This window comes from Cnephaeus nilssonii (assembly GCF_951640355.1).
Source record: "Cnephaeus nilssonii genome assembly, chromosome: 15".
NCBI lineage: Eukaryota > Metazoa > Chordata > Mammalia > Chiroptera > Vespertilionidae > Cnephaeus > Cnephaeus nilssonii.
The window spans coordinates 12469755-12493656 of record NC_137086.1 but is presented as its reverse complement, the minus strand read 5'-3'; the positions used below and the strand labels follow the sequence as shown (position 1 = coordinate 12493656).

At 40.5% G+C, this 23902-nt stretch overlaps 1 protein-coding gene across 1 annotated transcript in view; it reads right to left on the bottom strand.

Annotated features, from left to right (window-relative positions):
* The window catches only part of BABAM2 (BRISC and BRCA1 A complex member 2), a 343534-nt gene that overhangs the window by 164920 nt on the left and 154712 nt on the right, over positions 1–23902 (bottom strand). Inside the window, exon 7 of the mRNA XM_079792681.1 lies at positions 4259–4368. Coding sequence (XP_079648807.1) covers positions 4259–4368 — 110 coding nt within the window. The remainder of the gene's footprint in view (positions 1–4258; positions 4369–23902) is intronic.

The following is a 23902-nucleotide window of genomic DNA, read 5'->3' as shown; positions in this document are numbered from 1 at the left end:
TTGCAGGCCCATGGGCCTCGCTCATGGTGTGTGTTTGTGGGCCGGGAAGACTGGACTGCTTATTTCCAAGGAGGACTGTAAGTTCACAGAAAGTTCTAAAGACAAATGCTGTACTTGTGAAAGACGCCACCTGGCCTGCCTCAGGGGCTGAAGTCCTCTTTGAGCACCGAGTGGGAGCCGCACAGGGAGTGTGGAGCTGCTTTTCTTCGAGCCGCTCCCACAGCCCGGCTCACGCCCAGAAAAGGCCTACACCGTCCGGGAAGAGAGCCCTGCAGCCCAACTAACCTCTGGGGTCCCTGTTGGGGCTGCCAACAGTCTGGGGAGGAGGGTGTGCTTAGTACCAGCTCTGATGACGTAACCTCACATTTCCAGCTTTTCTGCCCAGGAGAAAAAGGCAACTGGTTTGGGACCTAGATTCTCCCCCTCCTCTAATATTCAACCAATGTCAGTTTTGCATAATTGACCACTACGTGTTGTTTCCATACCTCACTGTTTTTTAGAAAAATGAACAGCCCTAGCCAGTTTGGCTCAGTGGATAGAGCATTGGCCTGCAGCCTGAAGGGTCCCGAGTTCGATTCCAGTCAAGGGCACATGGCTGGGTTGCAGGCTCATCCCCAGTAGGGGTGTGCAGAAGGCAGCAGATCAATGATTCTCTCTCATCATTGATGTTTTTATCTCTCCCTCTCCCGTCCTCTCTGAAATCAATAAAAAGATTTTTTTTTTAATGAATAGTAACTAATTCAACGGACAGATTCGGGTCCTTTGGAAAACGAATGTCTAGAGCCTGGAACATGTGTATGTCATGAATGTCCCTGTGTGCGAGCAGGAAGTCCTCAGAAGCGTTTACTTTGCAAGCCGCATACAGGCCCAGTGGGAGACCAGGAAACAACACGCATTAAACACCATGAAGGCGTGCAGCCACGTGCTCCAGCGCTGCCAGAAATACCAGACAAGGATCCAGGACCCGGGGAAGCAGACTTCTGAAGTGGGACTGCATTTCAGGGCTTCAAGAAGAATAACGCACTGGGGACTTTCCTGCCCAATGTCTCTGACAGATGTTCCTTCTTGTGGGGATTGTCTTAATTTGGAGACTTTTGGTATCCATGTCCCTAGGAATCTTTAGGGTACAACAAATTGATCCCTTTCCCTACATGTGAAGGCAAAAATCCAAAGTAGCCTTTTCCTATTTCTGAGACTAGTTAATATGAGCATAATATCCTTGCCCACTGCATGGGCAAACCAGGACAGAGATTAGCCAGACTGAAATGGGGTATCTCCCAGGCTCAAGATATCTTTCCATGCCCACGGAGAACAGATGGTGAGAATGCAAATCTTCACTTGTCAATTTTTATCTAATATCGGATCAGGCCATTGGTCTCACTTCGGCCTCTGCCTGTCAAATCCACTGCACGGGGCTTAGGACTTCCTAGAAAGAGACACAGCAGAAGCCAAAAAGAGAGCAAGCCTCAGCTAGGGCAAGCATCTGGCATCAGCTTTGGGAGGGTCCCCATGGGATGCCTTTCCTATGCCTCTTGAAGGAACTCTCCAAGGCTGAGTCTAAATCAATGCTTGGATAGCTATGAGTTGACAGGATAGTATGAAACACAAAAAATAAATGAGAGCTTAGTATCAAAGGCAGTTACCAACCCGCTTCACTTAGTTCTTAACCTTGCTTATGACCTTTGCCTTACTGAAATGGCATTACTTCTGTTCTGTACTCTGACCTCTGCAAGAGGGAACCAAAGATATTAATAACTAGCAAATATGTAAGCCCTTAGAAAGTCATGCCATAATTTGACCACTTTCCATTTTAACCTTTCTCTAAAACCTCATTTGTACAACTTCTACTTAAGGGTGTAAAAATTTCCGATAGTGTTTTGTTGTTTTTGTTTTGTTTTTGGTATTACAAATACAGTTCTACTGTGTGAATTTTTACCAACCAGGAATAATGTAGTAGCTCTCAGGGCAGCATTTTCAAATTTTCTTGTGAGAATTACTTACCGACCTAGAATACTGCCAATCAGGCTACTAAAGGAGCAAAAAGACTTGTTCCTTACCCTTGAGTAGCTTGCAATTTAGTAGAAGATGAAAAAAAAATGCACATAACTAATTAAATCTATGGGGAGCAGATGATAACAGTGATGCAAATTCAGTATTATAAGTGTTCAGGGAAAGGCTAGACTAGTTAATTGTGTTCATGGAAAATCGTTGGTAGAGATGGCATTTAAATAAGGCCTTAGAAAATGTGTAACTTCAAGGGCATTTTAGAGAAGGGCATTTTACGGGGCTGTAATGGCTTTAGCAAAAGGACGGAAACAAGAGAGTACAGGGGAAGTAAGGAAACTTCAAGGGAGAGAGCCTGGATGCAGGACAGGCCACAGGAGGGAAAGGAAGAAACCGATCTGGAAAGGTACTCGGTGGCCAGTTCTTAACCTAACATGGATGTGGAGGGAAATGTAGGAAACTAGATTTTAGAAGTAGGAAGTAACTTTTAAAATGTACCCTACATTAATCATTTTTCACAGCACATCTTAAATTTTTAGTGGGAGAAATATTTTATTATTCCATTTGCAAACTAGATAGAAGAACTTCAAAGACAAATACTGTGGGAGCTGGGAAAATTGTTTCTCAGAGCTGGCAAATTCTTGACTGCAGCTTCAGTAACATATTCTTCTTACCAACCTCCTGAGATTGTGCCATTAATGTCTCTCTTTCCGCATCCCCAAAATACCTTCTTAACTCATTATACACATACTAAGTGGCTACTCTGAAACTAGTACTTGCTCACTTATTTACCCATCCTCTCTTATTCTGCTCCACTTGTCCTGGGGCTAACCACTCACTCATTCATTCTTATCCTATGAACTGTATCAATCATAACATTAATAGCTACTACTTGCTATAATGCCAGGTCCTGAAATTAATTAATGCCTTATGAACACTATTTAATATAATTCTCAAAACAGCACTATGAAACAGGTATTATTATCCCTGTTTTACGGATGAGAAAACAACTTCAAAGATGTTAAATACTTTGCCAACTGGTAAGTGCAGAACCGGGTTTAAGCCAGATGTGCTTGTTACAGAACCTTACTTGTTACCACTTCACCATACTGCCTCCAACACCCTTTGACCTCTTCCTGAAATGGCATTACTTCTGTTCTGTGCTCTTACTGATATGGGTTAGTATTTTAGGTTAAAGATTAAAATATTTATGGAGTGCCTGCTACTATAAACTCCTGTCCTAGGTGCTGTCAGAGGTATGTAAATAAGAGAGCATGTCTATAGATTATTAATGCTCATAATCTTCCATATTTGAGTATAAACAGTGTGTAAGATGGTATATCCACGATTCATGAACTAGAGTAACTAAGGTTAGAGGGAGTGAAAATGGCTTTGTATATGAATGTTGAATGGTGACCACCTATCACAGACAGAAACCGGCCAACCCTGACTGTGACTTTCAGAGAATTTTAATTATACACTTCAATCAGAGTCTGTAAAAACTCTTTGCTGATGAAAAATCTGTCCTGTCAAAAGTTCGCAAGCAAATCTGGTTACAATCTATTTTCAATGAACTTCAGGTTCCTTTGAAGTCAAATAAGCTACTAAAGCATTTTAGCCAACAATAGCACTCTGTGAGGTAGTCCTTGTAAAATTCATTACTGATGAGTAAAGTTATTGGGTTAAAATAAATGTGATCTCAAACTACTTGTACCATGTAGCCAGAATGTTGTGTAAAATTATATAGAGCTATTTAGACACAGAAAAACAATTCAAACATGTCATTTTTTAAGCTATCTGCTTTTACTGTAATACTGCCTTTACTAACTTCTGAATAAGCTTTTGCTTAATATTTTCAGGAGACTAGTTACATTTTTACAAATAACTATAATACTTACAAATACATAAGAAACTGGGTGGGATGATCCACAGTCCCCTCTAAGCTGTAACCATGCAGGCCCAGGGAGCATTTGGGAGGAGTCACAAGTTCAAATTCTGTCTGCCTATTCATCTCTCTCTGCAAAGGTACAGTGTTCACATCACAATGTACATAACCAAGACTCAAAGACTGCAGTGGCAAATACTTACTGCGTTTACTCTGCAATCTAAACTAATCCAATTCATTTTAAGAAAACGAAAGTCAATAAAGAAAAATCCTTTTAAGAGTTCAAGAGTGGCAAAATAATTAGCCAGACACATTTAGTTCACAAGGAGAAGCACCAGCCTACAGAAAATTAATGACACTGAGACTTACTGTTCAATTCGGGGTGACAGGTACAGCTTGGGGTACACCTGAGTGGCTTCGGTATCCTCAAAACTGACAGAAAGGAGGGCCACATCTTCTCCAGGGTCTTCATTTACATCCTTAAACAGAAAGTGAAAAACAGTGTCATCAGCACCTGCTCTCATAACATCTTTTTGGTGCTGAGCTCACAGTCCACTGTCATTTAGGCTATGAGGCTTGAGTTACCTGGATTTGAATTTAGCAGCTCTGTACATCCTTTGCCACATACCTAGCCACTCCTATAGGGTGGTGGCTTCCAAACTTTCTGACCAAAGCCTACCATGGTGAGAAAAAGACCCTCACCTATCTACTTGTTCCCACATTCCAATAGGGGAAATGTAAATCTGATGATAACAAAGAATTAGACAAAAATATAGTTAACAAAATACAGTAAACATACAAATATATTGCTGGCCATATGTACAATGGCTCATAATTTATATATGTGTAAATGGCTTCTAATTTACTTTTTAGAAAAAGAATATGAGTTAAAAATAAGATTTATATCATAAGACAACAACAAAACTTAATTACCCAGTAATTTTATTATACCTACCTTGATAGTATGTTGTAAGTTATATAAATAGAAAAAATTGCCAAGAAACATATCACTTTGAAGTGTGCCACCATATAAGCAAATGGCAGGGGGTTACATACTAGTACACATGTATTTTATCAAAATGATCATGGATGATTCATATATGAACCTCATGACATATATATCTTAAGTTTAGTTATAAGAGTATTATAAGACAAAAACACTGTTGATCCAAGTATGTATTAAGAAACACTGAGAGGTTAACCAAATAACTAACAATAAATTAAACTAATAATGATAAATCTAAAATGTAATTTACTATTAAAAAGCAAGAATGGCAGCAATCAAATATCATAACCAACTCAAGCCAACACTGATGATACACTGAAGTGTCCTGAATCAAAACTGTGAGACCTACAACTGTGTGTATGCTTTACAGTTACTGCCAAGCACCAAGTGTCTGCCAGACTTCTGAACAGAATATTGAATTAGAATAAATTATTGTAGCATGTGATTTTAATTTGTGAATACCAAACTTAGTAACCCTTAATAATTTATTTTTCGTGGGTAGTGGCTCCAAATCAAATATAAATTTTAAAAAAACTTAATAGAGTGCACATCTTTCACCCACCGTGACTAATAAGAACTTACCTGGATTAGTTCATAGTTCCCGGAGGGCTCAGCAGCCATCCTATGAGGGTCCCAACCTAGACTTTAAGAATCACTAGGTGTGAATATTGAGAACTTTAGAGATGATGTCCTTCCTTCTGTCTAAAGCTAACCTTAGTCCTTCTTTCCTGGCATTCTGAGAAGCTGTCATCACACTCATCCTGCTCAGCATTAGCATGGTCAGTCTCCTAGCTCTGCCTTCTACTGTGACAATAGGATGCACAAGTGTGGCATGTTTACAAAGGGACAAGGACCAGAGTGAGTATCTCCTGTCTTAAAAAATAAAAATAAAATCATACTTGTCTTTATAAAATTCCCTGGATTTCCTCTCATTTCTCTCCTCCCCTTCAGACTGCTTAAAAGAATTGTCTACATCCCCATCTCTCCTCCCACCTATCCCTTAGCCCAGCATATAGACCTTCTGACCCTCCTAGTTCATCAAGACTGCTCCCACCGAGGGCATACACTGAACACAGCCAATGCTTCTCTATCCTTATTCTACTTGCTCTCTACAGTATTTGACATGGTGATCTCGCTCCTCTGGAAATCCTCTCTTTTCTTGCTTCTAACAACACTGTCCTTGTCTTTTCATCTCTCTTCCTCCTCCCTTTTTATTCTTTGTTTCTTAACTTCTCAATTGTGTGTGGTTTTTTTTTGTTTTGTTTTGGTTTGGTTTGGTTTTACATTATAAAAGTTAAGCAGTTAGGCTTGTTGTAACAAGTCAAATCATACAGAAGTTTATAAAGAAAAACTTCTTACACCCTTACTTTTCAAGGTAACCAATATTAACTGTGTGTGTGTAGCTTCAAATGGCTTTTTCCGTGCTCATAAAAACATATACACATATACCCACACTTGCATATAGATAGCTCTTTAACCTTTCTGTTTTGTTTTCCCTAATGAAATCATATTACACACATCACTCCACTAATTGCTTTATAAATAGCCACATAATAATACTCCATGGCATGGATTTATTTTTCACTAAATCATTCCCCTGGCCACAGACATTCAGATTGTTTGTAGTTCTTAGCCACTTCATAGTATTATAATAAATACCCAATATAGCCATTACTAGTGGGGCTAATATTTCTTAATAAACTAGAACTGAGCTTGTTGGGTCAAAGGTTATGAACATTTTACCTTTTAATGGAGTTTAAAAAATTACTTTTCTGAAAATTTATAGCAATTCACATTTGGACCCATGAATTTTCATCAGTATGAGAGCCTGTTTCTGCTCATCCTGAATAACTAAATAATAGTGCTGTTGTCACTCTAATTTAATGTTGGCAATCTGACAGCTGGAAAATGGTGTCTCAATTTAGATTCAAAAAATAAAGCTGAGCAGCTTTTCACTTGGTTTACTGGTCATTTGCATTTCTTCTGCAAATTATCTGATCAAATCCATTGCCCATTTTGCTTTCAGGTTCTTATAGACTTTTTAAAAATTGCTACTTATTAGGCTTATTAACCCTTGTCTATTCATGTGTTATACATATTTTCTCTCAGTCTAGATTTTTTAAAATATATATATATATATTTTATTGATTTCAGAGAGGAAGGGAGGGGGAGAGAAAGATAGAACATCAATGATAAGAGAGAATCATTGATCGTCTGCCTCCTGCACACCCCACACTGAGGATTGAACCCCCAACCGGGACATGTGCCCTGACCAGGAATCAAACCATGAACTCTTGGTTCATAGATCAATGCTCAACCACTGAGCCATGCCAGCCGGGCACCCTCAGTCTAGCTTTGATGTTTTCCTTTGTTTGGGGAATTTTCTGATATCACAGAAAATTTAGATTTCCCTAATGTTAAATCTGGTCAAAATAACTGAGGCTATGCAACTTTTCCCCTAGTTTTTCATCTAACATTGTTATAACTTTATTTTTTCATGTACATTTGAATAGCTCTGTAATATATTTTTAGATGGTATGATAAGGAAGTGTGTAAAAGGAAGGCCTTAGTACAGTACCTGGAACATGGAAACTACTCAATGTTGGCTGAATGAATGACTTAGTGACCAAACTAATGTTAATTCCTTGCCTTTATCTCCACCCCTAGTTATTTGCAGGAGCCTGCTTTACAAAAGCTGCTGTCATCAGTGATGTCTAAAAATGGAGCACTGACTCCTTGCTCCTGCCCCCATAATACACCAAGTTCCTTGGAATCAGTGGTTTTAAAAAAAGCCAAGATTGAGAGTCTGAGTTTGCCTACGGCTTTTTGCTCTTTTACAGATAATAACGTATTCATCCTTGAGTATTCTTTTCTGTAAAATGACGATGGATAATTTAAATTTTTCCTATTTTAAAAATATGATCTTAACAGATAGAAACTACATCATTATATGACTCAAACTCATAAAATAGTTAAAACTAAGGTTGAAGCTCAGCTTGAAAAAATTCACATTTATAGGAACAAATTCATTTTATGATCTAAGTTTAAAGTAGTCCTCTTTAGTGTTGGATTGATCACCTTAAGAAAGACAATAAAGAAAAAAAGAACTAATACTGATTTTTAGATACCTTCCCCTGATGGCTGAGTTTCCTTGTTAAAGGTCAAGGCTCTGACTACAAAACCCTGTTAAACAAACAAACAAACAAAACAAAAAACAATGAAAACCTCACCACCACGGCATAAACTAGGGGACACTGAAAACTTTTGATTACATATGCCTGTATCTAATTTATTATTTTTTTTCTTTTCTACTTTTTTGCTTCTCATTTCACTACTCTTTAAGTAAAAAACAGAAATGCTTAGGGACAGTCCTCCAAAGAAATGGAGTGACCGTGGTTTCTATAGTCAGCATTTACCTTGGCATCCTACAAAGAGTACACAAAACATCAGTCAATATAAAAATGGTTGTTTCCAGGAGTTCCTTTTACAAACTACTTTAACCTGACTCATTCCCCGTGGAGTGGCATAAGAGTTTTCCCCGAATTGGGATGTGATGCCTAATGGCTACCTAAGTCTGACTTTGAGTGCCTAAATAAGCCCAAATAGTTCCAAAAGTACAAATCCACACAGTGCTGTTTCCAGTTTCTGCAACTCTAACAGGCTTGCACATGTGTTCCTCCCCATCTGGGAAGTTATAAAAGAAGCTCTTGTACCATGGTTCTTAGAAGCTAACATTACAGATGATTATTTTAACCACTAATGGCAGCATTTGGAAAACAGGAGGAGGTTACAGTGTGGTAGGGGGCATTTAAAAATGTACAAGTGTACATTTTCAGGGTTTTCTATCTGCACCATTTGAAATTACAGCAGGCTAAAATGGAGGAAAAAATGCCGAATCTGCTGAAGCAATATATATATATATATATATATATATATATATATATATACACACACACACACACACACATACATGTATGTATACATATATACATACACATATACATATACATACATATACGTATACATATATATATATATATATATATATATATATATATACACACCCACATACATGTGTGTGTGTGTGTGTGTGTGTGTGTATTAGAGGCCCGGTGCACGAAATTTGTCCGGACATCATTCCAGATGAAGCCGGCAGCAGTTGGGGGGATATGTTCCTCAGCTCGGCCTGCACCCTCTCACAATCCAGGACCGCTGGCTCCTAACCACTTGCCTGCCTGCCTGCCTGATTGCTCCTAACCCTTCTGCCTGCCTGCCTCATCATTCCTAACCACTCACCTACCTGCCTGATCTCCCCTAACCACTCGCCTGCATGCCTGATCACCCCTGTTTGCTTGCTTGCCTGATCACCCCTAACCACCTCTGCCTCGGCCCCCACCACTGCGGCTTCATCCGGAATGATGTCCGGAAGGTCGTTCGGCTGTCTGGTCTAATTAGCATATTACGCTTTTATTATTATAGACAGATATGTATATGGCCTACTACCTTTATGAAAGTGTGTCAGACACTGACATACACATAGTGAGGTGATAATGGCCATGATATATTGTTGCAATTTCAGAGTGAATTTGGCTCAGCACTTGACTGTAGCAGAAAGGGTTCCTATGGCTTATAGTGAGCAACTAGAAGGTGAGTTCTTTGCAGGCTGGAAGCTTTTCCTGTTCATTTTTGCATCCCCAGGGTTTGAGACATTGTACATATATAGCAAGTTAACTGGAATAAAATGAATTAATGTAGGAATGACTGTAAGAATAAGTAAAAGATGGGAGTTAAATAAAAAAGTGCTTTCAGTTAGAAAAATTTCTAATATTTATTTCTTAGTTCCTTCAATCTATGACTACTTACTGGTAAGGCTTTATTAAAGCAAACCAAATCTGAACCATATATAAGCAAAGGACACACCTACTAATAAGAGTTACCATTTTGCTTAGGTCATAATGGTTAGTTATATAACTATTCTCAATTGGGGCTCTTTTAAATATCAAAAGGATGCAGGAGCCCTGCAGCTTAGTTCAGTAGTTGAGTGAGGACCATGAACCAGGATGTCATGGTTCAATTCCAGGTCTGGGCGCATGCCCCTGTTGCAGGATCGATCCCCAGTGTTGGGGGTGCAGGAGGCACCCAATCAATGATACTCTCTCATTCTCAATCTCTCTCTCTCTCTCTCTCTCTCTCTCTCTCTCTCTCTCTCTCTCTCTCTCCCTCCCTCCCTCCCTCTCTCTCTTCCCCTTCCTCTCTGAAATCAAATAAAAAAAATATTTTTTTAAAAGGGTGAAGGAAAAACCCCCAACAATTAGCCTTGGAAATGAAAGCTAAGCACAAGTACAGTTTCTCATTATGCTGTATCCCTTTGATATGTTAATTTTCCAAGAGAAGACAAAGCCATTAATCAAGCCCCTATATGCTGACTGTCAATATAGGTACAAACTACCAATTCACTAATTGCTGATAGACATTAGCTGAACAATAAATATTACAAACCACAAGTCACATGAGAAGACTATAAAAAAGCCATTGTATTTCTCAATTCAAAAAGGCTTATAACAAAGCTATAACCATTACTAGCAAAACCAGTTTATAGACACAAGAATGATAAAGAGGCTATTATACAATATGTCAAAAATCAAGAAAGAACCATTTTGAGTTACATTTAAAATGGTATTAAACTAGACCCAGGATTAATCATGATCCTAGGGTGACTAAAAATTAGGTCTGGCTCTAGCCAGTTTGGCTCAGTGGATAGAGCATTGGCCCGAGGACTGAAGGGTCCCGGGTTCGATTCCGGCCAAGGAAACGTACCTTGGTTGCAGGTTCCCCGGTCCTGGTCGGGGTGTATGCAGGAGGCAACCAATCGATGTGTCTTTCTCACGTAGATGTTTCTCTCTGTCTCTCTCCCTCCCTTCCACTCTCTCTAAAAAATCAATGGAAAAATATCCTCAGGTGAAGATTAACAAAAAACAAACAAACAAAACAAAACAAAACTAGGTCTGGTAAGCACCTCATTATATAAGGCTAGGAGGTTTTTTTTAAGCTGTAGGCAAATTTAAAATTTCCAAAACAGAATTTTTAAAAAATTATACTAAGAATGGCTTGTACTTATTTTGATATCAAACTATATACTAGTAAACTTAGGTTTTTCAAATTCAAGGTGTTGTGTTTTTTTTTCCAAGAGAACAAGACTCTCAATGGTGCTACCATTCATTTGTGCATTTAACAGAGCAAATAAAATATACAGTATGTTGTAAGTGTTATGGAGGGAGGAATGGAAGTTTGAAGAGGGTGGACAAGATGGTGACTCAGTAGTAGCCTCTCACCATGTAAGACAGGATCCTCTACTCACTGTGTTATATATCAGCATAAGGAGCCCCAATCAAAATTTGAGTTTGGATTCTTTTGGCATGAAGGCATGTTAATGAATATTCTAGGAATGGGATTAAATCTAAGGAGAAGAAATAAATGAAGAAAAAGGGAAATGATGTATATGAAACAAGACCTTAGTCTTACTGTTAAGGTGTGTCTGCCCAATAATGACACTGGGATGGCTTTGGAAATCAGGTCATTTCCTCTTCACCCAAGTGCTGGGAAATTTACAAGTGCCAGGGAAAGCAGTATAGTCAGGAAGCAAAGTGAATGAGAGAGTGAGGAAGCTGAGGAAGAGGCGTAAATGGGGCCTGAGTCTGGCTCTTTTGTCTGATGATGTGGCTCCCAATCTGAGCCTCCTCCTTCCCAGGCAGCAGGGAGTTGAAGCACTGGCCAGAGGTCCTGAAGGCTTAGGTACAGCCTATCTCCACCACAAACTGAGTTCTTGCTAAAAATTCCTTTGACATTTGATATCTCTTATGGAGATAGCATTTAAGAGAGTTACTTCTGATTTGGTTTCCCCAAATGGAAGCAAGCAAAAAGATTCTCCCTGCCTAGTCCAGACAAACTGAGCCACTCCTTTGTATTTTACTAGATCTTGACTACACGTCTACACTTTCCATTCCCCTTATCAAGAAGCTCTTTCCCTCCTTTTCCTAACTGATGTGGTTTTAATTTCTTTAACTGTGATAGTAAATTCACTTGTTCTACTAAGATTCCTATGAGATCTATGTCTGCCCTTGGTAGCTTTCACCATGTTGCTTCATGAATTCCCCAAGCCATTTAAGCAGTATATTTTATATTCCAAATAGATTGTGGATTTCCTGAGGGCAGGGTAGAGACCTCATACTTCCTATTATGTCTAATAATAACAGCTGACATAATAACAGTGTTTACTCAATAGTCACTTTGCCTGGTGCTTTATATGCATTATCTCACACAGTCATCACAACAACCTTATAAGGTAGGTACTATTATTATACATCCCCAGTTGAAGAAACGGAGACTCAGAGAGATTAAATGGTGACGATGAGTTTTGGACCCATGTATGTTAGCTCAGAACCTGACTCTTATTCACGAATGCCATCCCTCCAGCATGCTGTTGGGCGCAGAGAAGACTCCGTATTGATGCTCAGAGAAAGGTATAAAAACCTTGGAAAGCCACAATGCAAGAAAGGTAGCAGAGATTTATTATACATTTACTTGTTCTCCATTTAGTGTCTAAATCTCCAAACAACCATGAGCAACTTAAAAAACCATTTCTTATTCCCTTTTTACCCAAGATAGACTATCCCACCTGCACCAGACACATAATGCGTATTCAAAAGAAACGGAGAAGTATATGCTTTATGTGTTTTAATATTTACTTTTAGAAAGTATGGAGCAAGAAATTAAAATTAAGAGGATACAGACTGGAAGCTATAAAGGCCACTATGCCAAATAAAATGGATTCATCTGACATCTTTACACAGACTCAGTTAAGGAAAGAGATGGCTTCTCTGAGAACACTGGGGAGGACTATGGAATTCTAAGCCACAAATCAACCTTCCTTCAACTACGCACGGCTGGGCACATTCTATGATTAAGTACACTCAGAGAAATAAGAAGAGCTGACTGTCAGGTCAGGAAGGATAACTGCAATGATCTTGAAATAGCTAGGGTGAGCCCAGGACACCAGGATAGAGTTGTTGTCACCTACCCATGTTTTCTTTTCCAAAAGGAACATCTTGAGTTCATTACAACTAGATGTCATGATACAGTATGTGTTAGGGTTTTTTCAAATTTATATCTTGCTTATTATTTTCACAAACAAAGACCACTTCACTGCTCTCGTTTGTGCAGTATGAAGCTAAATTGAAACACATGTTGTGCAAATAAACTTTGGTGGGGGGAGTGAGGAGGGATTGTAATCCTTGCTCTTTTAAAATAATAGTGATCAAGATTTTGCTGGTCAGCCCGGCCAGTGTGGCTCCGTGATTGAGCGTCAACCTATGAACCAGGAGGTCACGGTTTGATTCCCAGTTACGGCACATGCCTGGGTTGCGGGCTCAATCCCCACTGTGGGGTGTGCAGGAAGGAGGCAGCCAATCAATGACTCTCTCATCATTGATGTTTCTATCTCTCTCTCTCTCTCTCCCTTCCTCTCTGAAATCAATAAAAATATATTACCCAAAGAAAAATGTTACTGGTCAAATACTGTCCCATCAGGGATTATGCCTAACAGACAGAGCCTGGAGAAGCACCAGGTTTCTGGGAATTGCCCCAGGGTTACTGTGAAGGTGTGTGGAATGGAACCTTCTCTCCAGGAGGCCTGATTGGAGATGAACAGGGGAGCCTTTGCAGTACAGCCAGGGTCCGCACTGGAAGCAAATGATGTTTTCTTGCTTCCATCACCTTCTCTAAAAACTCGCCAAGGTTTTTAGAGAAAGAATCTGGGGTGTGAGGATTCCTCTGTTGCCCCAACATCATGTTCTTAATGAGTCAAATAAGAGGCAGACTTTAGTTAAATAAGCATCCATTTTTGCAATTGTTTAACAAATCATGCTGAACCACATCTTCAGACATCTCTGAGTTGTGATTTTACACACACATCTACTGACACAAGCCTTTGCCAGACTTTTATCCTAGAGCCCAACACAAGTGAAAATAATCATGAGTTTTATTGGAGCCCATACAGAATAAATATGAACACCATTTACCACACCTCCAGTGTGTCCCCATAATGTAAAGAAAAGGTAGATAAAGCTTTTATATAAATAGTTTATATATAGCTCCTACCATTCGCAACAGCATGGATGGAGCTGGAGAGCATTATGCTAAGTGAAATAAGTCAGTCAGAGAAAGATAAAAATCACATGATCTCACTCATTTGTGAATAACATAAACTGATGAACAAAACAGATCCAGAGACAGAGAAACATTGATCAGATGCTCAAACCTCAGAGGGAAGGTAGGGGAGGGTGGGGGTAAGGGAGAGAGATCAACCAAGAGACTTGTAGGCATGCATATAAGCACAACCAATGGACGCAGACAACAGGGTGAGAGTGAGGGCAGGACTGGGGGTTGGGGGGGCAAAGAGGGGATAAGCACACATTTGTAATACCTTAATCAATAAAAAACAAAAATAAAAATAAAGAATAGCTAACATTTTCTCAGACAAAGGTTATACAAATCAGGAACAGCATTTACTTCTAAGAATATATTATTTGGGCAAATTTTAATAAATGATGCAATTGTTTTCACCAAAAAAAAATAGTTTATATAGCAGAGGCAGTACTGGCAGTTGATACAGCGAACGTGGTGATATTACTTGCCCGCTGCCCTCTCTTCTCCTGGGAAGCTCCTCTCTCTAGGCCCCACCGCCAGGCCCCGATCCGTATAGCCCTGACCAAGCTGCCTGTTCCTACGCCCTGGGGACAGCTGATGAGTCCAGGGAGAGGCTGTTTTTTTCCCTCAAGATCTGTGAACCTGAGAGCTATGTATAGGCCAGTCCCTTTGCAGAGGCAAAAGAAACTGCCAGCAGCCATGTTCCCCACACATGGAAGAGGCGAGGCTGTAATGTGGAGCATAAAGCCAACAGGCCGAGAGAAGCAGACATGAGAGAAGGGAGCCCTGGCACCATTCGCACCCCTAGTCCCCGTGGTTCCCGGTCCAACTGTGCCCTGCTCCTCCTGTGGTCTGGCAAGCCAGCCTTCTCCTGGCTCTGGAAAGCAAATAAATTGCCCATATGCTTAAGTTGGTTTGAAGTGGTTTTCCTTCACTTATAACCAACATTTTCTCTTGTAAATTGTTAAACTAATATAGATGAAAACCATGGCAAATCAAAATCTTTAGAATTCTATGCTAAAGAGACTTTCCTCCCTGGGTTATCTGAATACTTGTTACATACTACTCAATGCCAGGCCCTACTCAGAATCTAGAAAGGGCTTGGGGTAGAGATGAGCCCTGCACAGCAGAAGCCAGCTTGGCTGAAGTAATCTGCTGCTGCTCCAGCCCTGGTTGCAGCCAGACTTTCCCTGCACTTCCTGCTTCTCGTCCTACGGGGCCTGAAACAGCACACAACCCATCCTGGGCCTTGGATAGAACGCCTCGCCCTCCCTGCTCTACTAGTAGATCCCCTCCAAACCACACCCAGTGAAGGAAAAGGTAGTACAGGTGCCAATGCTACAAGCAGAAAAATCCACAGCAGCATGCCACATGAATACATGAAATGTTTTGCAAGTTCATAATGCAACTTAAACACTGCACAGAAATGGTGTGCTCCTATCTATAGAAATAACTTTTTTTGCAGAGTTTACATGTTTTCGGTTTTTCCATATGATATGCTAAACGTGGGCCTTATGGAAAGCAACAGGTTTGCCCAGCTTTGGTGAGTGTATGTGAAAGTGCTGAGCACAGAACCAGGCAGAAGAAAGTGCTCAATAAATGTTAGTTTCTCCTCTCTTACTCGTTCCGGACTCTTGGTCTGACACCGTTTCCATTACCATGCTTTTCTTCCTACTATTAAAGCTACATCCTATTCTTCCCTCTCCAGGGTGCTTTGCATTATGGGGTTTAGAAATTCTTTCCAGGTGGTTCTGTGTGTGAGGCAGAAGGGAGAGGCACCCTAGAAGCACATAACACCTTTGCACCCACCCACCACCCACCAGCAAGTCACTTGGCTCAAAATGCCTGGTGCCCATGGCAACTAGGCAATTGGTTACTTCCAAGTTCTTTCAGCCACCTGGCACCACATTCTCATTAACTGGAAACTATCACAAACCACAGGTGCTAACACAGAGACTGGAGCCTACTAGAAACTCTCTCCTTGAATACGCAGGGACCTTTGATTTGCATAGTTATGTGATCTGCAGCTAGGAGCTCTGGAAAAACCAAGAAGCTTGGACTCATATCCTTCTGGAACTGGCTGGAGGGATGGTTCCCGTGTAGAAAATGAGCTCTGAGAAGCAGAGTGCATACTGAATCTTTCTCCCAGCCTCAAAAGCCCTCCCCTGTCTACAGTGGCTGGTAGGCAAGCCCCTTCAAGGTATCTTTACAACCTCATCTTTCCACTACTCCGGTTGACACACCCTAACGGCAGCAGGAGCCCACACTTAATCCTGTCACTTCATCATATCTACTCTGCCACTCAGTCCTGAATGCCTTCTTCCAGCCCCGCCTCCACCAAACCCACAACTCCCAATGCTACCTGCTCTTTAAGGTCCCGATCAGATACCACATACCACGTCCTCTTGCAAGTCTTCCTTGATCTCACCATCTGATGTAATGGCTTCTCCTCTGAAATTCTATGGGTCTTTAGCTACACCTTTTATATGGTAGCATGTCACTGTTTCTTCTGTGCTTTAAAGTTGTTTACACATATGCTCTTATCATTTATCTGACTGAGTTCCTTAAGAGCAGTGACTGTGTTTAATTCATTTTTGTATTCCCAGTGCCCAGTATGGTGCCTACCACAAAAATAGGCACCCAATAGATGTTTGATGAACAATGTATGAATATCCATATGAAAGAATGACTACATATGCCTGCCAGTAAATGACTGATCCAAACATGGTTCCACAAACAGACTTCCCTGGTAGAAACAACAGAGGTCTATGTAAATTAGTAACCTGACTTCCAATATAAATCAGACAGTACAAATCTGGGCAAAATAAGCCATTATCCCTTGGTTTCAGACCATCCCCTGGAATAAAAGGCATGGAAAGAGGGTCTGGCCTTCCTAGACTGCATGATGTCAACCAACAAGCTTTGGATATTGTCCAATGAAGAGAGATCTACCTCTTCCATATTTCAGATGATCTAGTTCAAAATGCATAGACAGAGGACCAATACCACATCACAAGTGCAGGTGTGGCATAACCCTTGTGAATAGCAGGCAGCTACAGCCTGAATGAATGGAGCCTTGATATTCAGACCAACCACAGCAGGTTCACCTGGGGGATACTCAATGTGATTTGTATGCACATTAAAGTTTGAGAAGCACTTACAGAATTGGCACTTAAGAAAAAGAAAATGGATCCAAAGGTGAAGAGAGACCTGGAAAGCAGTGGACTGGGATATCCATCCTGTGATTAAACAGGAGGAGAACACAGATGAACTGTGATGTTTCCACTGGATGAGGAGAGGACAAGGTATCTTAGACCAAGTTTATGATCTCTATGTATAAAACCCTAATATGCAAATAGACCGAATGGCGGAATAGCCAAACAACCGGTCAGTATGATGTGAGCTGCCCACCAGGGCGCGTGTGGAACATGGCGGGTGTCGGCCACGGTGGGATGGTGGAGCAGGTGAGCGGGGTGCCAGACCAAGGTGGGGCGCCAATCACTGTCATCGGGGCGAGCCTCTGGTGGCTACTGAAAATGCCGCAGTCCCCCCGCCCCCCCCCCCCCCCCCCCCGCGCTTGCAACCGCTGCCTGTGCTGGAGCTGCCACTCGCACCCGCTGCCAGCGCCCGGCACCAGTCCCAATTGCTCAGCACTGTCAGTGGGTGCGAGTAGCAGCTGCCGGCTCCGATCGCCCCTGAGGGCTTCTCCACCTCCTCCTGCTCCTGAGGGGCGATCGAGACAGCAGCCACTGCTTGCACTTGCTGACAGCCCGGCCCGCTTGCATCCGCTGCTGGCACCAGCCCAAATCGCTCTGTGCCGTCAGCAGGTGCGAACAGGGCCAGCGTGGTCAGCGCGTGGGAGCAGCGGCGGTGGGAGCGGGGCAGCCAGCAGACAGGGGACCAGGGGCCGTGGCATTAGGGGCCAGGCAGGGGCTCAGAGGATGGGCCAAGACCCGCCCCTGTGCCCACCGCAGCTTTGCAGTCCACAGTTCCTTTCAAAGTGCACAAATTTGTGCTCTGGGCCCCTAGTTTAAAAATATCTATGGCATATTCAAAAAATGGAGAAAAGAATCATGGTAGAAGTTGAAAAGTACAATAAGGTAGTTCTCAAATATTCTCACAACTGGCCACATCAGTATGCTATAGAGAAGTCAGAGAAGGGGGGCAGGTGGAGAGAGCCGGCATTGCTGACACTATTCCCATTTGGGTCAATGACACCAGTGAAAATGTGGCACAGTTATAATAACCTCTATGAGGGTAAATAAAACCAGAGACGGTTAAAGGTAAAAAGGACCCCTCAGAGATCTGGTCCAGTGGTCGTTACCCTATGTTCCGAGGAGAAATAGGGATCATGTGTACCTTAAGAGTATGTGTCTTAAGAGCAGCGACTATTCTGATTTGTATACTGGGCACCAGCAGAAAGATTTTATTCATATAAAGGTTTCCAGTATAATTGATTCCAAAACGCACACTTCACAGGTTTACAGATGGAAAGACTGAGATACGGGAAGTGATTTGTCTAATGTGTGCAGCTAATTAGTCACAGGGCTGAAACCAAAACCCATGACTGCTGATTCTTGCATCAATGCCTGTTTTCACTACATCATTCTGCTAGAACCAAATTTGCTTTGAAAACTCTTTGTCACATACTAAATGAGGTCTGTGTGAATCAAAAGGGAAATGTAAGATCCAAAGAGGAGGGAGTTATGAAAAGTAGGAAGAGTCATATGAGAAAGAACATATTGTATTAAAAGCTCCAAAAATGAAAAACTATAAATGTTGGGCTTAGCATAACCGTTGAGTGGGTGGCTTTGTTATTTAGAAATTTACTAAGTATAGAAGTGCTGATGACCAGATTTAGAAGAACTATAAACGGAGTTAGACTTTATCATTGACTTAGGTTAGTGAATAGCTCTTTAACTCCTAAACTAGTAATAGGTTTAAGATAGGCTAATTGACGAACATTTGCCGTTTTGTGCTTGTGAACAGAAATTGTGACATTTCACGATGCATAAATGATGATGAAAGTATGAAGCCTCCTAGCAAGTTGCAATTCTCCAGGGAAGCTATTAACAGCTTAACATTTCTAGTTCATATTGGAATGTGGATTCAACTTACTGAAAAAAAAGTTTATACTAAGTAAGCATGAAAGAATGTAATTAAGATAGCAAGCAAGGAGAGAGCCCTTTAGCTTCTTGGGTTTCCTGAGTCTATTACTGAATCAAACGTTGGTAAGTGTACAAGAAAACCTGTATAACAATCCAAAACAGGTTTCAAAACTATTTTAAAAAACAAACAATGCTTGAAAATATAAAAGCAAAAAACTGCCCCAACAAACTAAATTGGGCTTTTCCCCAGATAAACCAAGGCTGGACTCACAATTGCCCATGTATATGTTGCATATTTTTAAAATTTTCTTCTCTCTTCAGTTACTCCAATTCTGAAGTATAGCTTTAGGGGCTGACCTCAGGATTCAGTCATTCATTGATTCTACAAACATGTAAAAATACCCTGCTATGTGTTAGGCACTATGTAGAAGGCACTAGAGATATAAGCCCTCAAAACCTTCACAGTCAAGTAGGAAAAATAAACACGTAGACTGACCATTAGTTGAGGTTAAAACTGTAGTGATTAGGTTCGAATAAAGGTATGTTATAGGAGACATGTGCACCTATGGCAGAACAAAGGAAGGGTACCAAAGACAAGACAAAACTGGCTGTCACATATGGCTTTTCAAAAAGAAGACAATGTTTTTAGTTGGGACAAATCCAAGTGTTCTAAAGGAATAAAATGTAGAAGGAAGAGAGAACAGCACATGGAAAGACAAGGAAGCACAGAGGCACATGGCACACTTAGGGCTCTGTTCAGGAGGCAGAAACAGTGGGTACCAGAGAGGGACGATAAAAGATAGAGCTGGGCAATCACAAACAACCTTGCTGCATTTAAGCTAAGGAGCTTGTTTCATTTTAAGGACAATGTGAAAAGGAATTATAAATAATGACATGATCAGATTGTAACAGCTTGGTTGGGAAGGATGGATTGAAGAAGGGCAAGGCTGGGGGAGGGAGGTCTACAGTGATCCATTGAGTGAGGAGGTCTACAGAGATCCAGTGAGTGAGGAGGTCTACAGTGATCCAGTGAGTGAGGAGGTCTACAGTGATCCAGTGAGTGAGGATGTCTACAGTGATCCAGTGAGTGAGGAGGTCTACAGTAATCCAGTGAGTGAGGATGTCTACAGTGATCCTGAGTGAGGATGTCCCCACAGAAAGGCAACTTGGTGCAGATATCAGAGTCCCAGAAGAGTGCTACGTGAGGGCAGGGCCACAGCAACAATGGAGATTAGTTACAAACGGGGATGGACACACACTTTGAATAATTATAAAGGCAGTGTTTATTAAAATATATTTCATTTTCAAAATGTAATAGAATCTACAAACATTGTGTGTATGCACTTTTGGGATACCTTGTATATTTTGCATTATATTATAATATATTAAGGATAATGGGAACCAGATTTATCACCTTCAAATAAGGAATCTACAAATATGTATAAAGAGGAAAATAAAACCAACTCGGCACACTGAATTAGAATTAGAGGTATCCGTATGAACATGGTTATTCAACATACACAGACAGACATAGAAATAATATTGAGCATCAAAAGAAATAATGATAGTAACTGACTATAATCCATTAAATAACATGGACATCATGAGTCCATACTGCTATAAATTTAACATTTGATGAAAAAATGGGACATTTATATAGTTTCAAAGGACCTCCCGACAAAATACCTACCAATTACAAAGGGAAAAAAGTGACTTTGTGGTGGATAGCCTTAAGCAGGTGATCACACAATCAGTATTAAATCCAACAGGCTGGGCCACTTGAGAAGGGCAATACAGAAAAGCCTGAGGAACTATTGCAGATTGAAGAGGCTTAACAACTGAATGTAACACACAATTCCAAATGAAATTCTTCTGCTTTAAGAAAATCAATAGGCCAGTTGGTAAAATTTGAATGGGGTCTTAGAATTGGGTGGTATTATACCAATGTTAATTCCCTGATTTTTATGCCTATATTATAATTATGTAGGAGAATGTACTTATTTATAAGAAACTAGAGGCCCAGTGCATGGATTCATGCATGGGTGGGGTCTTCCTGGCCGATCGGGGCCATCTTGCACAGTCCCAAGTGGGGCCAATTGGGGCTGGCCAGGGGGAGGGACTGTGGGAGGTTGGCCAGCCATGGGGGGTGGGGAGGACGGGGGGGGGGGGGGGGAGGTTGGCTGTGGGAGCACACTGACCACCAGGAGGCAGCTCCTGCATTGAGCATCTGCCCCTGAAGGTCAGTGTGCGTCATAGCTACCAGCCAGTCATCCAGTTGTCCAGTCGTAACGGTCGCTTAGGCTTTTATATATATAGATACACTTACAGTACTTGAAGATAAAGAGCATCACATGAGAAACATACTCTTAAAAATTTTTTTAAAGTGTTTTGTACTATTCTTACATTTATTTCTATTATACATTTGTGATTGTTTCAAATTAAAAAAAAATAATAATAAAAGGATGATAAAATCTGGGCCAGACAATACAAAGATGCTGTAGAGAAGCTGAAATTTGAAATCATAAATCCATGACACGTGCTTTAAAGTTTTATGGTACATATTTACACTTAATTGCATAATAAAATATTTATGCTTCTCATGGATTTAGTCATTTCCCCCGATATTGCTCTTTTCCCGAGATTATGGAATCTTGCCAGGATTGGTTACAGCTATCTCCCTGGGATGCTGACCTCTGCCTGATTCCAGAGTCAGGATTTGATGCCTAAAGTCAAACCTAGGTTAGTAGTGCTTCTTACAGACAATTGTTTAATATGGCTTATCCCTGTCAGGGTGCTACATAGCACTCCTAAATTTCTATCAACAACAACCCTATAAGATAAAACTGTTATTTGTCTCTATTTTGCAGATTTGAAATTTCTAAAAGAAATGATGCAAAATGTCCAGAGTCTTTGACTAGTAAATGGAGCATCAATAAACAAAGTCAATCTTCTCTAACTCACAGCCATGCTTGCCCCACTGTTATGCAATAGATCGCTACATACACGGGAGAGACAAAAATTAATGAGAGGTGTCCTCAGAGAACTATTTCTGCCTTCTCCCCTTCATGCTGTAGCCGAAATCTTCTGCCTCTTACCTCTTGCCATGACTCTCCCACATCCCAGTTTTCATCAGTGGGTGAATCCAGGGACACTATATTTCTTCTCCCTTTTCCATCACTGAAGAGATGCTAAAGCAATTCTGAAGATTTAAAAATGTGCCCTAGACTATGTACTTGTGAAATGAGTTTACTGAGTATATATAATGACCACCTAATAAGCTCAAAATGGAAAGAACAAATGACACAGAAGGAGTATAAGTAAAATTGTATTACTTCTGAATAATTTGATGTTGAATAAGAAAGGCACAGATCAACCCAAGAAATGTTAGTTCTGGGTGAGTGAACTGCTTACTCCCAAACTTTCAGCGTTTCACTTGACCAAAGACATCACCTAAGCAGCTCTCAGAAATCAGAGCCAGCCCCCGACTAGAAGAGATGGGACTGAAGAAGCAATGGAATCTTAAATTGTTCGATTACCTCTGTGACGATGATGGTATTGTTCTAACTTCAGTGATAAGTAAGAAGAAACTAAAAGCAGAGGGAGGGAAATAAGATGCCACTTTACTAAGTCAAAAATGGATTCCCTCAACCAAGCTCATAGTACAAAATATGACACGCTTAATATCATTTCTGTAATTCTGACTTAGCCGTCTGTAACACTGGATATAAGGTCTTGGTAGAATTTTGAAAAGCTTATATATATTAAGTTTTCCCATAAAACAAATATTCTAAAATTCAAGATATCATATATGGAACCATATAATTACTTTAAAAGTTTTTTTGGAAAAGGGAAAAGAAAACCCTCCCCATAAAAACAAAAATAAACTTGTTTATAGATTATTCAAATCAATAAATTACTTTATCATAGGAACGTATAGGAAAACTCAATGTTGTTACGTTTCTTGTCATTAGTAGTATGTCAGGGAGGTCAGTGGCTTCGGTTTACCTCCAACTGGTCTCTTAAAACACCACTGACTGAGTCTATTCCTGGAATTGCTCTAACCTCCCCTAGCACTTCATCCTTTCACACGCAGTAATGTGCAGGGAACAGTGGTAATATGTGAAACAAGTTCAAAGATCCCAAAGTGGAAGACATTGTTTTCCTGCATCTACCTACTGTAACTGAAAACTGGGAATTTACTGGAATTGAGGATTTATTATGAGTCAGATGGTTGATAGCCTTTCCAACCAAAACATCTGCTCTACAAAGGCACAACTGCTACAGTCCATTTCCTCTTGGATCTGGAGAATGACCAAGTTGTAGCTTAGCCCTTTCCTTAAAGACACAGGGACTTGAAATGAGAAATGAAATAAAAGCAGACCTCTACATCACCTTCCAACTTTCACTATTTTCTTTGATGGTATTAAAAATAAAATAAAGAATGAGAATTAACATAATATTTGAACATTAAAGAATTACAATCAGCTCAGTGGAATAACCAAGGACTTTATCAGATCATTCTAATTCACAGCGGCACAGCTGAAACCAATTCTTTCTTTAGTATCTGAGGAAAGAAGGGACATGTATGATCCAAACACAGTAGGAAAAGGGTTTCATCATTTATTCATTCATTCAACAAATATTTACTGAGCACTTCTACTAGTATGTGTCAAGCTCTATTCTAGGAACAAGTAG